Below are 20,659 nucleotides of genomic sequence, written 5' to 3'. Positions count from 1 at the left end.
CAACCGGCAGCTACAAACACCAAGTCCTTCTAAACAACTAGCAGGCAGGAAAATGCATCTGGGTGCAGTGAAGCTCGTACCAGCCAAAATTACTGAGAGTTAATGCTGACTGTTAACACTGATATGCCTTTGATGCAATGGACTTTTGAACACAGGCATCATCAGCAAATAATGGCATCTACATAGCAGCTCTGAAAGAATCACACTGTACAAAAAATTTCAGAGCATGGACATAAGGAAAAGTACTTATTTAAGTATTAAATAAGTTACACTGTAGTAACATTCAGGCATAGACATTTCAAAATAAGTAAGCTAAGTCAAACCTTGGGGGTTTCAATATGTCTGTAATCACCTTATACCACATGCAACTTTGAATTAGCCAAGATGCTTAAGCCTTCAGTTCAGACATGACCTTGCTACTCACACTGGGATTAAAATCAGTTATACAACAGGAGCCCCAAGGTTGTGACATTCTTGGGTAGAAGATGGCTGCAAAGTATTCTAGATTCTTTATGAAAGGCTATAGTCTCAAAATGCTCTCTCAGTCCCAGACCTGAAGAAGTCCACCTCTGCTGAATGTTACAAACACATACATTAATTTGGACTATTGCAAACATGTGGTATTTGTTGCAGTATCAAGGTACTATCAGGATCCTAAGTTATGATCATCTTTTGTTGGTTAGATTTCTACCTCACAGCTCAGAGGAATATGTTAAAATGACATTGACAGAGTGCCTAGACCATAGGATCAACTTCCTCTATTAGGTATAAATCAAAATAAATATAGAAACAATATGAATTCCCTAAAAGTAAACCTGTTACAGATGTAAACTACTGTCCAAAAAAAAAACATATGACAGATCAAAGAGTAACAAAGCTACTGTTTACTTTAAGAGATAAGCATGAAAATACATTTTGAAAGAACAGGTGGGGTTTAAGTGAACTACTCCCCTGCTACCATGTCTCATAAGAACTATCAATTAGCACAGTCTTTTATTTCAAAATTATTACTGGCTACTTTGTTATGCCAATTCTACAGCCTACCAAACCAAATAATTTTAGAAAATTATTGACACTTGGAAAAAAAATGTTAAAATTTCTTTTAACCTTCTTTTGCCTTTTGTCAAAGGCAACATCACATAAACCTGGATTATCACTCTCTTCACCTCATATAGAAACAGCAAGTAATGTTGCCAGGGACCTTCTTTTTATGCCAAGTACTATTTACTTGTCTTTCCAAAGAAAATAAACCAGAAACCAAAAGAATCACTCTAATTCACAGATAAAGCAATTCTCAAAAACATTCTGAATTCCAACAGTTCTTTTCCCAGCTATTTTAACAGCAGGACATACTGTGCACTGCACATTCCTGTATCTATCATGGCCAGCTGTGCAGTGATGATTCCATGCCAAAAAAATGGTATTTCTATATGCATGTGGCAAATAACACATCCAGATGTTTTGTACTTCAGAATGTAATCTGTATGGAAATAATTGCTGCTTAAGTTACCAATCTACAGCAAAATCAGGATATTCAAATGACTCACACAAGCTATACTATTATTTGCAGTCCAAAAGAAACTAAATAACCCAGAATACTATTCAAAGATACAGCTAGATTGCCTTGATGAAACGCAAACACCAAGTTGTTTCTCAAGTCTCTATCAAATACAGTGTTAAACTGTGTTACAAAGGTTTTTGACCACAGATAATTTAATTCTGAGATCTTCTATAAATAAGGACATTGAAAAGACAGAAATTAAGTTGCATACAAACACAGGCACTGCACTGATGCACAAACAGTACCTCAGATGTGGCCTTGTAAGCACTGAGTACTCTCTCTGAGCAAGAGGTACTTTTTGCGTTCAATAAGTTGCCAAGATCTTCTCAATTCTGATTACTCAGTTGTTCCATGTGTTAGGTTGCCAGAACATTGGCTATCCACTTTTAATGTTTAATTGTGAATATTAAAAATATAAAAATTAAGAAAGAAATTATTTTCTTTTCTTCTCTACGGTTACTCTGAGACAGTCAGTATCAAAGCATGCCTACAACTAGTCAATATCCTAGAAGAATGGTAATGTAGATTACTTAGAAAAATGTATCAACTAGAACTGAGGAACAGAAAAGTTTTGATTAAATAGTTAATTAATGACACAGCAAGACTGAAGTCATTAACGTAACATATGTAAGATTGGTTATGTGCTGATATTGCAGGTCATTCCGGCATGCTGGTCTCAGCTAAATTATATGTTCAGAAATTCACAAAATACTATGATATACCTCACAAACACCTACACTTTAACACCATTCTCTTGATGCAATATCTTTCTAATGCCCACAAGAGCCCTTCCTTGTGCCTCTAAGATGTGGAGTAAACCAGCCTCTCTTGTATACTGAACATTTTACAGCCCTATTTGCAAACACGTGCTCCAGACAAAGAGGTAGGCACTGCTTCCTAGAAACCAAGCAGGCTTTTCAAACACTTCTGCAAATCTGGACATTATGTATTAATAATGCAAAAAATATCACTCAGTCATACGATTATTTTATTTTATAGTCATGAGATGCAGACTGCCCTTGCCGGAAATTAGGAGTACCTACAGACAGGCCAGTTTTGCAACCAGATGCAGTGCACATATTCTTTATTTTCCCTCATTTCAAAAGTTTAGATTTGGGTTACATTAAAGGCCTCTCCAGATTCTGATTAACCAAAGATGAGCAGAAACAAATAAAGAGGTCTTGGATCCCTCTAGGAATAGAGACCTCCTAGGAAATCAATCAAGGATGGTAAGACTTCTCACCTTTGACTCCACACTAGGAACCATCAGGTTATCCTGCACAGAAACCCTCAGTAGAGGGAAAGCTGATCTCAAATTCTAGTTCCTGTAAAACTGCATGAAGAGGAACTCGGGCTCTGGATGGCCATGCCAAATACTAGACCAGTACTTATCTGAAAAAAATGCCTTTTATTTTCATGGTAACACACAAGGACATAACTGATCAAGACCTTTAAGTACTTGATTACAGATAACTCTCCAGTATATCCTAAAAGCAAAAAAACACATAGTAGCAATGACAGATAGCAGACTTGAAGACTGAGTCAAAACCTGCATTTGACTCCTCTCCTGTAGGGGACAAGTAATAAACACAAAACCAATAAAAAATGCATATGCAGAACTTCTGCTCTAAAGGATATTATCTTCATTATTGCACTTCCTACATCTCCCAGTTTTTGTCAGATGTCCAATCCCAGAATTAGTGTATGCATTTAGATGCATCTAGTTTGTAAAAAAAATGGCACATCTGAAATAATTCTATATACAACATTACTCTTTCAGTTTATGAACACTGGGTCTTTATTTTTCTAAGCAATACAAAATTACTTGCCTGGGAACACTTTTAAATCTGTTACTGCCACCTCAAAGAGCCTTCCGCTCATTATTACTGAAGTTCAACATTTAGCAACTTACACTGGGAACAAAAAAAATTCACATTTCACCTACAGCATATGCAGAGAAGCTGGTAGAATCTTAACCTTCACAACTTCAAGTAAGCTGCTATTAAGAAGAATATTCTAAAAAAGTTTGAAAAAGAAGCTTCAATAGTCATTCCATTTTAAGCAGCCATACCAATAAAGCAGGCATAGCCCTTCCCATATATGCCTTCCCAGTCCCCTTGTTTCCATCACAGTGACACCAGCACAGCTGCACCACACCATGATCAAACCAAGAACCAAGTCAGTTATGAAATAAGAGGGTAAAAGCTTAGGGAGGAGGCTGTATTTTCCTGGCAGATCATCCTACTGATCCATTTCACTGTGCAGCTGCACTAACAGCTGGACAAGCAAAACAAATGCAATAATATAAGGATATATATATAACCAATATTTACTCAAGACATCATTGTTGCTGAAGAAAAGCACTCATATCCTAAATAAAAACCATTCACTTAAAAAGTACCTAATTTCTAACCTAAGCTTTTTTTCAGTTCCATAAAAAATAATCTTATCCAGCCAGTAGAGCAAACAAGACAGAATACTGCTGAAGCCACTGATCCCTAAAATTCAACAAAAATCAACACTATAACTAAAAACAGCAATGCTCACAGAGCGCAGGAAGAATCTTACTTCGTATTTATTTTCCACACCAATCTGAAATTACCACTGTTTGTTGGGGCTTTTGGCTGAGGTTTTCTATTTTTTTTTTTTTTAACTAGGTGCCTTTTTACTCTGTCCACTATTCACTATTACAACACTAGTTACCTTCTGTGCAATTTCAGGCAAAGATTTCAGATTTGTTTTTTAAACAACTTATGCACTTCAAAAGGACAAAGTGAACTTTATTCACTCTACATGAACAGTCTGTGAATCGACACTTTGAGTTCTCTCATAGAAATCCCACTTTCACTGCATACCAGCCAATACTAAAGATCATTAATTACTGTTCTCATAATTAGTCAAGATTTTTTTTGTTCTTTTTTTTGGCCTTTTTTTTTTTTAATCATAGGCTCAATTTGCTAACCATGCATTGCAACCTTCATACGTGTTTAAGAGAAGTAAATGATAAAACCCCTTTCTGCTTTTATTAGGTTTCAAGCCACCTCCAGGTGCTTTTTTATTTGCTCATGAACAATCAGTTCTCTAGAAGTCACTCATTTTTACATTCAGATCACAGTACAACTTCTATTATCTATCCCAAGATGACTAGGTTTTCATAGTTTATTTTACTGCAAGCATTGCACATACATATTTGTAGACACAGATATAGTTAAGACAGCTGGCTCTATTTAACTCAGTGTACTGTAACAATACTAAGTATATTCATAACACTTAGTGTAAGCTGATATAACCACTAAAAGAAAGCCATTTTTATTCTTGCCACCTTGCAATGCTTCCTCCCCTTATACTGATGTGAATCAGGCAAACTGGAAATTCACTTGGGGAATTCCATTTTAAAAATCCAGTCACAAAACACTGATCTTAACCTCAGTCTGATTCACCACACAAGATCTCCTTTCACATGAAGAGGAAGCACAAGAAACAAGCCACCCTGCATTAAAGATGTTTCTTTGAACAGTAGAACTACCTTATGCCAGCTCAACATGTTCCTCAAATGACTGCCAAAGTATTATCCGCCTCTCTTAAGGCAGAATAAAGTAGAACGTCAATAGTTTAAGAAAACTATCATCACAGCCAAGATGAAATCAGATACCTGTACATTGCACACAGCACATTGTGTAATCACTGAAACACTGTTTCCCAACTTCTTTTTTCTTTTACCTAATTAGTAATTCTAGAGTCCTGCCTGATTGCCTCCCTCACTTAGGCCAACAGACAAAGCCATTATATTCGCATTTCAATAATTTCAAGATGCTTACACGCAATATAAACAGAACCGACTATAAACTTTTGATAAAGAAGGGTGTTTTAAATTTCATGAATGCCATGAACTAAACATTCAAGTGTTTTCTCAGTTACATATTTGTCAAAACTTTGGAAATAAGACACATGTCTTACCAGGGAAATGTGCCTGTTGGTAAGCCAATGCCTCCCTGGTACAATTTAGTAACTATACAGTCACTGTACATGGCATTAAAAACACTTTGTTACACAGCACAGAACTTCTATACTGCAGAGGAGTAATTTAGCTTGAATAAAGACTCACAATCTCCAGATTACAACAAAGTCAACCATTTACATTCTTAAACAGTGAACTGAGTTCTACAGGAAAAGTGCTCCAGTAATAAATCAGTCTGTCACCCTTCTCACCTCCCCACTGCCTAAGCATCACTCCATTAAAGCCCAAATCAAAACTTCTCTTAAATAAAATGCAAATAAGGAATTTAAGCATCATTTATTAGGAGCTATACTAACAAAGATAGACAAATTAATTTCTTAAACAGAAGTAGATATAAGAATTAATCAATTTCTAATCCCATAAATGAAGCTTTACTAACCTTTGGAAATATCTCCAAATATCTTTTTTCCAAGGATCTGTTTTGAATAATTTTAGTGATCTATACTGTTCAGCCTGTTCTAGCAATAAAAATTAGTCAGGGGTGTGGGTCAAGTTATCTCCAGCTTAGTTTTCATTCTTTGCGTGCATATTTCACACACAGTACCACATTCTTCACTCGGTCCTGTTCACAGCATCACTCTGTAACCACACATCTCTTCTCAAATAATTTCCATTTAATACTGCATACATTAAGCCTCTTTATTCCAGCAGACTTCCAGCTGGACTCACACCTTTAGTTTCGGTCTCTAGTTTAGTCTTTGTTACAAAACTGACACTCTAACAGCAGGAACCAATATATCACTTAAGTGATGTTCAACTTAAAAGTTTACTGTTGCTGAGATTTATTTTAACTTGCAAGAGAGCCAGCAAACATTTAAAAAACAAGCAATAGAACAAGCATAACTTACCTTGAAAATACCAACCCAGTCCTTCTGATGAGGATGGATAAACTGGGTTAGAGTGTAGTGACATTCAAGATGTGTGTTTGGAAGGTAACTTTTCGCAACATTTTGAAAAATCACGTGTGCAAAATTGGAGGTCTGCAAAGTGCTAGCTGAAGATGGAACTTCTTGAAAGGATGACATGGTTACCTGTAACAAAACTGTAGAAGTTATTACTTGAACATAGTGGAAAAACTAGTGAAGTTACAAAAATTAATCTAGTTGAAATACGTATGAGAGAAAAACCTAACAATTAGTTCCCCTGTTCTGAAAACAGAGAGGCGTAGACTAAATTCACCAAAGTGCACTGCCTCAGCATCTCTCCAAAACAACCACCTCTCAGAATAAAAAGAGCAGTCATTTCAGCAATGACATCAAGATGGAGAGGAAGCATTGCTTAGCTGAATGCCCCCAGTATTATATCTCAGTGTCAGAAAGTGGAAAATAAAAGCAGTGGTGTGAAAACAAAGCAGGGTTCTAACTTAATGAAAGAATGAAAGATTCTTAATGGTTCTAGACATGCTAAAGAAGAACAACAGTTCCGTAGTTTCCCTGCTTTAAATTTTTCTCAAATCTGTACTGCTCAGTACTTTTCACAGCATTTTTACACAAGAAGTTTTCCCTCCCCTCTCAGTAAAAGTATCACAGTTCCATTTTAAGACATTTTTTAAAAATAAGAACGTTTATGTAAACAGGAGGGTTTTGTTTGGGCTGGCTTTTTTCCCTACTTCAAGAGTTTTCCTGCCCCCGTTTAGCAGTCTGTGGGCATCTTTTACTATTCTCACTGTAACACATACTTTGGTGTTTAGCTTCATTACCATAAACAATGGCCTGCATTGATAGCAGGAACAATGAGGTATGCATGCAGTTGGAGGGATTAACACTAATCAGTTGGACTGCAAAAGCTTTTAATCGTGCTTTCCATTCACCACCTCATTCAGGATACATAGTGCTACAGACCACAGTAACACAAGATGCTTCACGAGCAGAAGAAGAACATCCCTTCCTCAGATTCGGCAATATCTACCAAAAATATGCAAGTGAGAAGTTTCAAGTGTCTGACTCCATTGTATAATCAAAATTTTGCCAAAACATTTGATATTAGGAGGATTAGGGCCTTATGTATCTGACATTCTGGAAAGATGAGCTATCCTGTTCTTACAATTGCTGTTGAAAGTAATTTTATGCCGACCAAGCACATTCACACCTTGAAAGAGGTAACTGCCAAATGTGTGACATAATATGTTACTTTCATTGAAGATACATGTGGAAACCAAAACCAAAAGGAGACAGGTCACTCACTGCAAGCCTCAAGTAGTTCAAATATGAAAAGGTTTCTGTGTACCTTCTATAGCCTTTCACCAGTTAAAAAATAAGTAGTAAAAACCTTGTGATTTCTGAAACAAACTGCACTCTGAAGTAAAAACATATCCATCATCCAAAACAAGGAAAAGGTAAATACAAGGGTTTGGGTTTTTTTTTAGTTTTAAGCCATCAATATTTTAAGGTTATTACTGCTCAACTTAGAGTACTCTACTCATGTAGAGTACTCTACTCATGTAGAGTACCACATGAATTACATACAGCCACGACATTATTTCAATGTATCAGATGTTAAATAAAAAACAATCTTGTATACTGACCAACACGGGTTACAAGATAAAACACAAAGCTTGTGAATATTAACAGATATAAAAGAAAAAAAAATGACTTCCACAATAAACTGAGTAAAGATCAAAACACAGTTTTCTAGAGACAACAAGGTACACAATAAATCTTATCAGTTATGTAGCTTCAGTCCAGAATAGGAAATGTTACAGCACAGTAAAATCCTGAAAACTCCCACACATCTCAAAACAGAGGCATCTCTCAACTTCACTCTGAACTATAAATGGTATGCATCAGCAATTTCTATGGTTCTAATAGAAAAAGAATAACCTTAGTTATTTTCAATTGCAGCCAACTAATTAATTTTTAGTAATTCAGTAACAGCCAAATAACATTGACTTGAAATAGTGATCAGGTAGAATAAGTACAATAAGAGTAAATACAGCATTAATAATAAAACCAATTGAATTTTTTTAAGTACGTCTGTCTTTAAAATTGTACAGCTCAACCTAAGCACATATTAAAAAAAAAAAAAAAAAAAAAAAAACACCAACCTCAACCAAAAGGAAAAAAAAATATCCACTTCTATCCACTTCTGCACATTGGTTGTCAGCTAGCCCTAGTGGAACCAGTAAAGGCAGACTGGTTTCCAACCCAAAGCAGAACTGCTCACAAATCTAACTTGTGCAGACCAGCACAATCATGTGGGATTACTGTTGCCTAGCAGGAAAATCCCCGGAGCTTAGGTGATGCTCAGATCTACTTACAGTTCAAGGATATGGGGATGCTGGGTACTTGCTTGCTTAACTCGCAGCTACCGGCTAGGCAACGGGAGAGGAGGAGGAAGAGCTACGCACAGGCTTCATTACTGACATGACAAGCGCTTCCCACGGGAACGCTAAACGACGCGTTTGGCTTTGCGCAGCGGAAAGGACGGCGAAAAGGAGGAAAAGCTCGTCCAGCAGGAAAAACAAAAGCAGGACGAGCCGCACCACCCCAGACAGCTCCTCCTGGAGTCCACCAGCTGCGGTCCCAGACCGCCGACACCTCGGCCCCCACCTGCGCTGCCTCCCGCCCCTTCCCCGCCGCTGCTCCGCCACCTGCCCGACACGGTCACCTTGGCTCCGGGCCTCCCTCTTCCCCCGCGGGCAGGGGAGCCCCGCCGGCTCCCGCAGCCCGGCCCCGCCGCTCCCCTGCTGACCACGGCCGGCCCGAACAGCTGCCGGGGGCCGGTGGCGCAGAACCGCGGCCGCACGGCCCGGCCGCCCCGGCCCGGCCCAGAAGCAGCCGGAGGCCGGCGGGAAGGAGCGTGTCAGCCCTGCCCGGGCTCCCCGGCCGGCTCCGGACAGCTCTTACCTAGGCAGACGCGGAGGGCGCCGGGGACATCAACATGGGGCCTCCGCCACCAGCGCCGCGCAGCTCCGCCCGTCCGGCCGCGTCACTTCCAGCCCGGCCCTGCCCGCACGGGGCGGGCCCCGACACAGATCCGGTTGGGAACCGGGGAGTCGGCGGTTCCCGCTGGGAACCGGTGGTCTCCGCTTCCCACGGGCACACGCTCTCGGTGGGGCTCGGGGGTGCAGGCACGGCGCTGTACGGGCCGTGTGCCCGACCGGGCTGCTGTTTCCTCCGTACAGCGCTCCCACGGTGCCCTTCTGTCTTGTCCGTGATTACAACATCACCTCTGTCGCGCCCAGTTACCCCGAATTAATCATCTCCTCTTCCGTCCCACGTCAAGACACAGGCTGCCGTCACCCTGTAGGTCACCGTTAATCTGCCAGCCTTTGCACGTCTTCCCAGGGCAACGGAGGGCTGAGATAAGAGCGACTGTACACGCTTACACAGGGTCCTGCCTGGGTACCTTGGCGGATCTCCATGAAAGGGTGTTACATCACACAGCACCGCCTCGGAGAACCAGGGAAGCACAGAATCATTTAGGTTGGAAAAGACCTTTGAGCTCATTGCGTCCGACCTTTGACCAATCACCACTTTGTCAACTAGACCGTGGCACTAAATGCCACGTGGTTTCTTGAACGCCTTTAGGGATGGTGACTCCACCACCTTAATGACTTTAGTTCCCACAAGTTTGTACAGGATTAATACCTTTTATCACATCTGATATTTTTAAAACAATCTGGATTTACATGGTTTGGGCATTAAGGCTTTTCTGACTAGGCTCACAACTATTTCACAGGCTCCATTCAATTTTCATCCAAAAGCAGCTCATGGAGCACTGACCAGAGTCACAGTGCTGAGTAAAAGCAACCAGTGATGAGTACCCATCACTGGTAAGCAGGATTTGTCCCAGTGCACCCAGTGTTGGTTGCTACTACAAACTGTCTTCAAGATCATCTTCAATTCTTTGCTGCTACCATTTCTTACGTGTTTTCATGTGTATTTTAAACAAACAGGTTATGTGGAGAGACATAGTGTTATTATAAATAATATGATTAATCATTAGAATTATGGAGTTAGGTTTCTTACAAGTTCACCTGTTTTTTCATGGTCAGTCCTAACGGAAATGAAACTAAGCTGGAGCATAAAAAGTGTCTTTAAGTAATTATGGTTATTCATTGCACTTGCATTTTTGTTTCTGAAAACAGTCTTGTGTTTTAAGGTGTGTCACAGATTACTAAATTATCTTTTGATTTGTAGTCACAATGAATAATCTCTTATATCCTCCATACATTCCATGTTTTCCTGGAAAGCAATAGATTCCCTGCATAGTACTAACTGATCACTTTAGAAAACACAAGAAGTGTATGTAGAGCAATCTCTCTTGTAAGATGAGATGAACTTTTGTAGTGGAAAATGAAACCGGTAACTTGTTCAGCAATAAAAATTTGTAAGGAGGTAGGAAGAGCTATTCCCTCTTATCTCTGTCCTCCATTTCTTCTCCTTGCTGCTCTTTACTCTGTATGATGTGATAAAGGGCTGTCTAAGAGTCACAAGACACTGTTCTCATGTGGGCTGGAACTTAGGAAGAACTCGGGGTTTACAGTCATCAGCTGGGGAATGTCAGCATTGGTGAGACAAAGTAGTTCTGCTTTCTTTAAAGCCATTACAATGCAGATTTATGGGAATATGATGGAAAATTTGAAATAAAGATTTTTCTTTTGCAGCTTACAAAATTTTGACAAGTGAATGCCTGGAAAAACAAACAAACAACCCACCTCTCTTTCCTAATTTAAAAAAAATACTTCTCAGTTCTGAGTTTTTTAAGAAACTTGAGATATTTCCATGTTCACTTAATAATGTTCATTTAGTCAATAAAGCTATGGTTTACTCATAATTCAGTATTCAGTTATTATTTCTATTGCTTAATGCATATGGAAGAGGTAAAAAAATCTACTGAAATGCTGGCATTTAGTTGAGCAGTGAAAATATTAGGACAAATAAATCAAGAATTATCTTGTCTTTTCTTGTACTTATATCCACAATTTTCAGGAAAATGTATTTTTAAACTTCTAAACTTGCTATCTAAACCACATAATGGTGGTTATATATATAATATAAAACTATTTCTGACTAAAATAAATGTGTGGTTTAATGTGTTCTCATGTATGCTTTTGCATGCTAGATTTCGATGCCAATCCTATCCCTCTAGAATTTATAGATATTTTACAGAAAGATGCTGCAGACCCTTTTCTAATTTTTTATTGTCATGTCAAGAAATTAAATACTTGACCAAAATGGACAAGTGGTGCACAGTGATCCCAGAATCAACAATCAATATCCTTGTACAAAGATCTAAATCAAGAAAAATGTGACTAGAACTGGTGATACTTGCACTTGGCTGAGAATTAATGGTTGAGTGCCTTGATAAGTCTGAATTTGCTAGATAGATGCTATGTCCTGAAATGCATCCATGTGATATAAATCTTTCAGGAAACTTGTTCTTCAGCAGAAAGAAAACAAAAAAAACCCCAAACAAACAATAAAACAAACAAACAAACAAAACAAACAAAACCAAAAGCCCATTGAACATTCACTACTTTTCTATACTTGCTTACATTCTCTGCAAAATATTTAAAACAAAACAAAATGTTTGATAACAGCATTTCTAACAAAACCTTACTCTTTTGAGATTTTCTTAATACTAACACACTAATTAGAAAAGTTTATTACAGGTATGGTGACAATGATCCCTTCTCCTTCTGGCTTGATTTTCAGTTTTCTAACTCCACTGATTTCAGTAACAGGAAACTGGTTTTGTTCAAGCCAGTACTTTACTAAAAATGGTATGGTTTTAATGTGTACCAGAATGTACTTTAAACACGTAGTATCAATGTTTAGCCAGTATTTATGCATATTTAAAAGAAAAAGAAACTAGGAATGCCAAGCATTTTTTAATGATACTATATATAAATATATTTATAATCAAAACCATGTTTGTTGGAAAGGATGTCCAGAGCAGCTCAAAGGAGCATGTTGCTCAGGGCCGTGCCCAGTCACATTTCAAATGTCTCCATGGATGGAGATATTCCACTGTCACCTAAAGAACTTTCATTGATTTAAAACACTCATTGTAGAAGAGTTTCTTTGTATCAATTTCCCATGTTCCAGTTTTGTCTCTTGTCTTGTTCTTTCACTGTGCACCTCTGAAGAGAATTATGTTCCATCTTTTCTACACCCTCTGCTTAGCTGGTTGGAGGCAGCAATAGGCCCTGAGGCCTTCTCTTCTACAGGCTGAAAAAAATTCCCTTTTCTCTCTCTTTTTGTGTCTCTGTGCACAATCTCCAAGGAGAATATGTCAAATAGATTTCACCAGGGTATTGACTTGGAAATAAAAAGCTGACACAACTCTTTTTTAAAGGTCTTTATTTCTGAAGTGTATAAATATGGGGACAATTATACAATGGCAAATTACAATTGTCGTTGCAACAGAAATATTAAATAAAGTAAAAAGTGTGTGTGAATTCAGTAACTGGATTTGAACATTACTAGATTCCAAAGTTTGAAATTTCATTTGGGATGCAAAAATTTCCCTGCTTTGTAGTTATACTGAGACTTTACCAGGATGAGACTAGTCCCTCCTCAGGCATGAGATGAATGAAAAATAAAAACACGCAGTTAACCAGAATTGCCAAAGGAAACAGGGAGCAATTCCAGACTCCCAAGGAACAGAGTCTCAGGTTTTTTGCAAAACAGTGTTGTTATAACTACACTATCTTCTTCCACCTGTGAGCTCCTTCAGTAATTTAGAGCCTGGAAATTAAAAATGGATCCTTGTCACATCTGTTTAACCTTGGATATATGTGAACTTTTATTCAATCCAGAGCCTAACTTTTTCTTTTTCATTTGCTTATTTTCTGAACCAAACCCATGATGAGTTTTTGAGCCATCCCTGAATTCCTCCCCACTGAGGCCCATCTTTGTTGTGCATGAGTGACAGAAAAATTCTATATTTCTAGTTTTTATTACCAGAGACAGGTACTTGATGTTGTGGATATTCTAGCTATTGGCATGACATGATGATATTGATGAAGTGTGGTAAGGAAATGCTTCACTTCTAATGATTTGATTTCATTTTGGTTTGACTCCTATTTCAACACTTCCAAGTTTTAAAAGTATGGGCCATGTGAGATGTAAATTATATATATTGATGTCACTAATCGGAAGCTCTTTCTGGTCATGTTGTAAAGCACACTTAATCAACTTCTTTAAGATCATGTTACAGAAAGCTATTAACTATACTCTTAAAACAGTGAAAAAGTTATAAATAATGTTTCATATTATGGCTGACAACACTGAATTGCCCAGCATTTAAGGGAACCTAATCACAGGGCATGCAGTCTTGGCCTTCCAGTAAGATGGTGTGGCTAAACTTTGGAACATATTAGAAATCCCATACTATTGCTAACATTTCCGATTAAGGAGAAAGTTTCTCTTTGTGTACTTTGGATTTCTTTTCCAACACTTAATTGTAGCTGATGAAGAAAAGCTATTCAAAAGCTGCCAGGATTTTTAAATCTGTAGAGTGAGATTGATGAAATTTCTGGGTTTTCCCAAAAGAGTATAGGTGAGAGCAGACATGTAAATTTTGTATGTGTGTGCATGTATGTGTGTGACAGAGGAGAGAGCAGGAGCTTACTTCTAAGGTGTGAGACTTGGCAGCACTGCACTGTACAATGGGCACAAGAAACCACACGTCTGTAAATGACTGCATTTGAATTGCTGTTACTTCACTGTTGAGTTACTTTATTGTTAAAGTGAAAAGGAATGTTTTTAATAAATGCAAATAATGAATTAAATGGTTGCACATACTGAGGCTTTACCCTCTGGTGTGTAATTAATATATGTGCACTGGAGACCCAGGTCTGGGGGAGTGTTTCATTTCTTATTTATGATGTTTGCAAGGGGGTTTTTCCCCTCCAGCATACCTCTTACTGGCATACACAGCACGGCATGTAAATGACCACTGAGTAGGTGTCACTGAAATCCTAGCAGATATAGAACAGGTAAATACCTTTGTTTGGCATGCTTTAGTAGATTTACTGTTTCTCTCAGCCTTTTATCTTTTCTATCTGAAAGTAATAGGAAGCTCCCAAATGACCAACATTTTGTTTTCAGAGGCAGGAAATCTGCATGTGGCAGGAAACAAACAAGCAATGAGAATTTAAAAGTTCTTGTACCTTGGAGTGCAGCACTTAAACCTGAGGGACTGAAAGTAGAAAGGCACTTTCCACAGCAGCTACAGCATGCTTCTTGTATCCCCTTCTGGGTCCCCCTCCAGCACTGTCTGCCACCACTGACAGAGCACAGAGTGTCTGTATACTATATCTGCATGAGGCTTGGCAGCTTTCCTATTTTCTCATAATGGTTTATGTTTTTCTGAAAGGATCTAAAGATGTCTGTGCCCTCATACTAATACTGTCTCCAGCTCCCCTAGCCTGGCTCAGGCAGTTGTGTCTCTAGCATTATCTTGGCTTTTCTTGCTCCTTGGTTCCCTGAGCAGCTGTGCTCGAACTGGGGGGCTTGGTGCAGCTTCACAGTTCCCTGCCAAGACCGGTACCACCTGAGCAGTGCAGGAGTTCTTTGTCAGCCTTGATTTGGCACCAAGGAAAAGGGCTGTTGGGTCATGCAGTGCACCTGGGAGAGGCTGAGCCTGGCCTGGGTCTCAACACAGAGATTGACTCATGCTGCTTTCCCCACAGCCCCTCATTCAGCTTGGAGATGGGTCTAAAGCTCTTGTGTAGCTATTTGTACAGAAAACTTCTTTGTCAGCAGATTTCAAGTCTCACCTTCTACTGCTTGAGCTCTGAAACTCTTACGAGTTCTTAAATTCTGTGAAAAAAAATTACCATATTGCTACATGCATTACATACAAATCAATTACTAAGAAACATAGTGCTTAGATGAAAATTTGTCTTTAATTCACCCCCCAATGATTTATTATTCTACAGTGTTTATTAACATTGTACAGAGAAGAATATGTTGGATTTGCTGTGCAAATTTACATACAGAAAGTAACGTCACCTTTCTGGTATTATTTCATCAGCACCATTCAGAAATGCAAATATATTCTAATCACACAACTCTCATAACTTTTCTTATTTCACAAATTGATTTCCTTGTATAAAAATATTTTTAAAGGCAGAAGACTCTTGAACTTTCTACAAAAAGAAACATATTTATTAAATGGATCTCCCTTTCGCTAATAAATATTTTACATTATAATGTAGCCAAGTTAGCATACTTTGTTGTCCAAAGCGTGGTTGCATGTTGTTGTGTCTTGGAACTGGAAACTTTCAATCAAAATAAAATTTACATTAGTAATATGGGTAACAACTCTTTTGAAACCACAGCAAGGTTACAGCCATGACATATGGCTTTAGTTCACTCCATGGCAAAAGATCTGTTGAGTCTGTAATAAGTGTTTTGTACACAAACACCATGGTAAAAAATCTGTTTTTACAGTGTTTATTTCCATTATCTTTGCTAGGATATGTCAGTGGGCAACATTTGGTCTGCATATCTGCATATTTTGAATATACCATGTCTGTGCTGAAGGAGACTTTTTAAGGCTTCACGAAACTGCCTGCATAGATGCTACCACTGAGGCCTGACTGAACTTGTCAACAGTATCTGTTACTTATACAGTCTGTAAGTAGTGCAGCTTTTCCATAAAATTGGGTGACAGATGTATGAGTCTGAAAAACACTAAGTTATCTTACCAGATTTGAGACCTTCACCCATCATAATCCACACATTGATATCTTTATTTTAGCATTCCCGGAATCCAGGCATTTTTCTGCCTGAAAGAAGAGATGACAAAAGCAAATTCATTCTGTACTTCTCTCTCTCCTTCCCAGACCTTTGTTGACTTGTGTTTCTCATTCTGCTGCAATTAGTCAACTGCAAGGGAGAATTAATTGAATATTCTTCCTAGTTGTTTTCTAAATTAAAATGCAGTTAGTCTTAGTTTTTGTCACATTAATCACAGGTCTGCTGGGGCCAAATCAACTCGTTTGTCAGTGGGAGTTTGCACAAGCTTTCAAATGGGATGGATTTTCTCCCACAAAAGAGCAAGAAAAATCTCACGAATTGCACCCATTGCATGTCTAACATCACCCTGATTTTCCATTTACATATTGCTTTTTGATCATTTCACACTCAATATTTCACTTAGAAATCATTTATATCACAACTGTACTCGGCCTTCAGTATTATTAGGTAGCATGGAATATATTCAGTGATGGTATGAAAGTTATTTCCAATAGGGCTTATGAAGAACAGCTGAGCAAGTACGACCTCCTGACCTCAAAGTGTTTGTTTACTGGGAACTATACTCCAGTTCTCTACATTTAATCTGTCTTGGACCAAGCTGACATTCCCCTACTAGATTTATTGTATCTCCAGAGACTATTAGAAATACAACATTGTCACTGTTTATCTAATAAGATGATAACAGGATTATATTAGTCTAGTGATAATGGTACATTTATTTTCATTTTTTAATAGTAACAAATTGAAGTTTGATTTCATGTTTAGTGAAGTTAATGTGTTACTAGGGGGAAAAACATTCAAAAAGTACTTTTCTTTCAAACAAATCAGTAATGGAAAATATTTCTTATTCCATCTTATTTGTAGATCAAAGCATTGGTTTGTGTACATGAATAGGCAGGCTATGTCAAATTCACAGAAATTATAATAATGAAAAAAATCTGACTCAGAAAACTGTGTTTCCTATATCAACAACTCTGGATTTTGGAAGTTTGTCATGATGTTTTTTCTTGTGCATCTTTTCCTAGAATTTATCAGCTATCAAAAGGTTGGCATGACAGACCAAATTTACATTTCAATTTTACTTAGTTATAATCAAGGTGTCAAAAGTAAATTCATTTCTTACTAGTGTTGGTTGCTCTTAAGACAACAAAAATCACATTATTTTTAAAATTCAGTAGAGAAATGCATTAATATATAACAGAAATGTAAACAAAAGTTAATACTAAACAAATGTTCCATACATATGCAGTGTCTGTGATGAAATTATAGGGCTAAAAACAAAGGCGCGATTTGTATTTAAAACTCTTAAATGTTAAACAGAGTGAATTAATTTTAAATTTTCAGTAGGGCTGAAGTGTAGAAAATAAGTTGGTTCTTTTATGTTGATTTATATTACTTTAATAACAGTGTCACTTTATCAAAAGTTAATTAATTGCTCTCTTGATCTGTTGGTTATGCTCTGGGTACAGCTTCTAGCAAGCCAGTGGTGTGGAACGCACCTTGCTCCTTCAGGGACCTTATGTTGCTTCGTCTAAAATCAGGAACAAACTCTTGAGAATAGAGTTGATAGGAACAGGATTACCTCCCACTGGGTGAAGTCAAGACATTGCTCAGGAGCATGCCATATAAAGACAATCTTTCTCAAGCAACGTGGTTTCCTACCCTTTGGTGTAGGAAACCCAAGGACTGAGTTAGTGTCAGATTTCCTCTTTCTGTATCATAAGGAAGTTAGTTCAGGATTTTATCAGACTAATGTGAGGTTGATGCTTTTTAACCTGATACACATATGTTGGTTGGAAAAAACCTATTTTTTCTATATTTTATATGCATGCATCTTTTCCTGGGAAACAATTACCCAATCCTTACTCAGACTCCTTGGTTTTGATCAATGTACCATGTAGCTTTTCCATGTTGCTTTTCCCTACTTTTCCCATAGTAATTGCCCTACAATGTTCACTTTCTTTTGCTACATCAGTACCCAACAACTGGCAGAAGGGCATTGAGTTTTGAGCAATTCCTACACAGATCAGTATGTTCTATATTTAGTGAATTGCAGGTAGAAGTAAAAATAAAACCACCATGACTGATACCATATATTTATCATAAGTAGCAATATTTCTTTTGGATTTTGTTTCCTTTTTCAGCTGCTTTTACAGAATTTGCCCATCTAAATCTGAACCAAAGTCATCATCCTCTTTGCTTTTCTGTCATGTGAAAGAAGCTTGTAAAATAAGGTGTTTAATAAACACTGCTAGATTCTAAATCATCAGAAATGTTAAACATATCTTTCGGTTAAAACACAAAAATGAAATCAATCCAAAATTGCTACAGGATGCTCTACTGGTAATTTACACATGAAATTTTTTGAGTCAGTTCTCCAGTTCTTCTGTCAGTTTCTTGTGTCTATTCATGGTACAACATATATGCAGTCACCCACATAAAACATCCTACTTATTTGTAAAAGACAGTAGCTGTTGAAGTTGCTCATAATCAGAAGTGCAACACATTCCATTTAGCAAAATGCTTAAGAAGACTAGTTGTTTGAGTGAAATCTTTTCAGGGACTTTGGAAAATTCACACTGTGTTCCATGAAATTCAGCTAGATAAAGTATCTCTATTACATCCTCCTTGTGTGAGAATTTGAATGGGACAATTGAGTTCTTCTAGGAAATAGGTACTTGAATCTTTTCAGCCAGCTCTCCAGGAAACTCAGTACAGGCTAGCCTAAACATCCTAATGGGATTTATCAGAGCTAAGAAGAGGACAAAAACTGTTGTGTTTTACTGACCTTGGTATGAATTAGTACAAATAAATGTGTATTGCTACGCTGTGGTAGCCTGCCCATTCTAACATTTGCCTGATGTCCCAGTGAGATGCAGCTGCTTTCCAAACTACAGTACAAATGCTTCTGATAGAACAGACATTACATCTTCATACCAAAACAAAGCTTCTATGTTCCTCCAGGGCACAGCATTCCCACAGAAGCCTGGAATTTGTGTTCCCTTAGGTATATGCAACATTCCAAACTTCGCACATATTTAGCTCAAGGTTGATTACTAAAATGCATAGTGCTGCAGGATATATCATTTGATTCAGCAAGTAATAAAGGAGGTCCAGTTACACAAGAGCTTTTTTCCTGTAGGCAAAAATAACCACTTGCATTGCTGCTTATGCATTCCAGTTCATTATCTAGCAAAATGTGCACAGCTAAGAAATGAATGCTGCCCTGAGAATCCCAACTCAAATATTTACAAATGTGAAGAATGTTATATTATGTTGGACCCAAGGTCCCTCTAGCCTAGCAGACTGTCTCCAGAAATGACCAGTCAGAGAGGAAATACTTTGGGATATTTCTCTGGAATGCTTTCCCAACTCCAACTATTTGAAGCTCAGGCCTTCCTGAGCAGCTACACTGTGCTTTGATTGCATTTTGAAATATTATAACAGCTCTCTGATGCAGACAAATAAATCTAACAAATACAAGATGAAAGGTTAGAAGGAGGAATGGAACACTGTAGGTTTGGCTACCAAATAATTTGATTCAAGTTTTAAATGTACTGTTGCATGCACTATAGTTTCTTTTGGCTACACTAAGTAGTGTTAACTCTGAATTTAAATATCACTCTGCAATGAGGGGCCCATTTTACAGGCATTCTATGCTTGTAACTCTTGTTAAATTCAGTGGAAATTTAGTTATCAGCCCAGACTATAAAACTTGATGTCCTGAAAAGGGTATCTCTCAAAAATCATGGAGAAAAAAATAGCCAAACCAAACCCCCCAAAAAACCCCACACCAAAACCAAACCAAACCAAACCAAAAACAAAAAACCCAAACAAACAACAACAACAACAACAAAAAGAAACCTCTGAACAAATGTGATTATTTCATGCCAATGAAGCTAAAGTCAGGGGCAGGCTCTGAAGTGAATCTAGTTACCCTTAGGATATTTTGGCACAGTGTATAATTTCCCTTTGTTTTCAGAGGTTCCTTATTATTATACCTTATTATTAAGGGAAAAAAGAACATTAAATGTAAGAAAATGAAAACTGACCAAAAAATACTATAAGTGTTCTGTGTTCTTGGGTTGTGGGGTTTTTTAATTCTTTGTTTTGTCCTTTCAAAGAAAAATAAGATGGCCATATTTTAAGACTAAGAATGAAGGGAGTAGCCTTCTTTACATTTTTTTTCTCTTTATTTACATGTTTGATTGCATTTCTTTACATGTTCTGTAACTTACTGGGCACGATGTACCAACACTTAGAAAACTACCTACCTATTAATGTAGAATAGCGGCTGCTTTCTGTATTACAAATGCTCTGACAAGTTCTCATGTTTTAACATCCACGTTCCACTACCACAAATCA

The 20,659-nt window shown here is 37.8% G+C and overlaps 1 protein-coding gene across 4 annotated transcripts in view; it reads right to left on the bottom strand.

The window, feature by feature from the left end:
• Positions 1–9,523, bottom strand: part of TAX1BP1 (Tax1 binding protein 1) — a 55,667-nt gene extending 46,144 nt beyond the window's left edge. For 3 of the 4 annotated variants that reach the window (XM_036405314.1, XM_036405334.1, XM_036405328.1), the window contains exons 1-2: positions 9,425–9,523; positions 6,428–6,610 (exon numbers count right to left, since the gene is read on the bottom strand). In XM_036405314.1, coding sequence (XP_036261207.1) covers positions 6,428–6,604 — 177 coding nt within the window. In that variant the 5' untranslated portion in view covers positions 6,605–6,610; positions 9,425–9,523. Of the gene's footprint in view, positions 1–6,427; positions 6,622–9,424 lie in introns of all 4 variants that reach the window. The other variant, XM_036405321.2, reaches the window with a different exon arrangement.
• Positions 9,524–20,659: the final 11,136 nt, after the last annotated feature.

This window comes from Molothrus ater, chromosome 1, assembly GCF_012460135.2.
Source record: "Molothrus ater isolate BHLD 08-10-18 breed brown headed cowbird chromosome 1, BPBGC_Mater_1.1, whole genome shotgun sequence".
NCBI lineage: Eukaryota > Metazoa > Chordata > Aves > Passeriformes > Icteridae > Molothrus > Molothrus ater.
The sequence above is the reverse complement of the archived record's forward strand: the minus strand, read 5'-3'. Positions and strand labels throughout refer to the sequence as shown.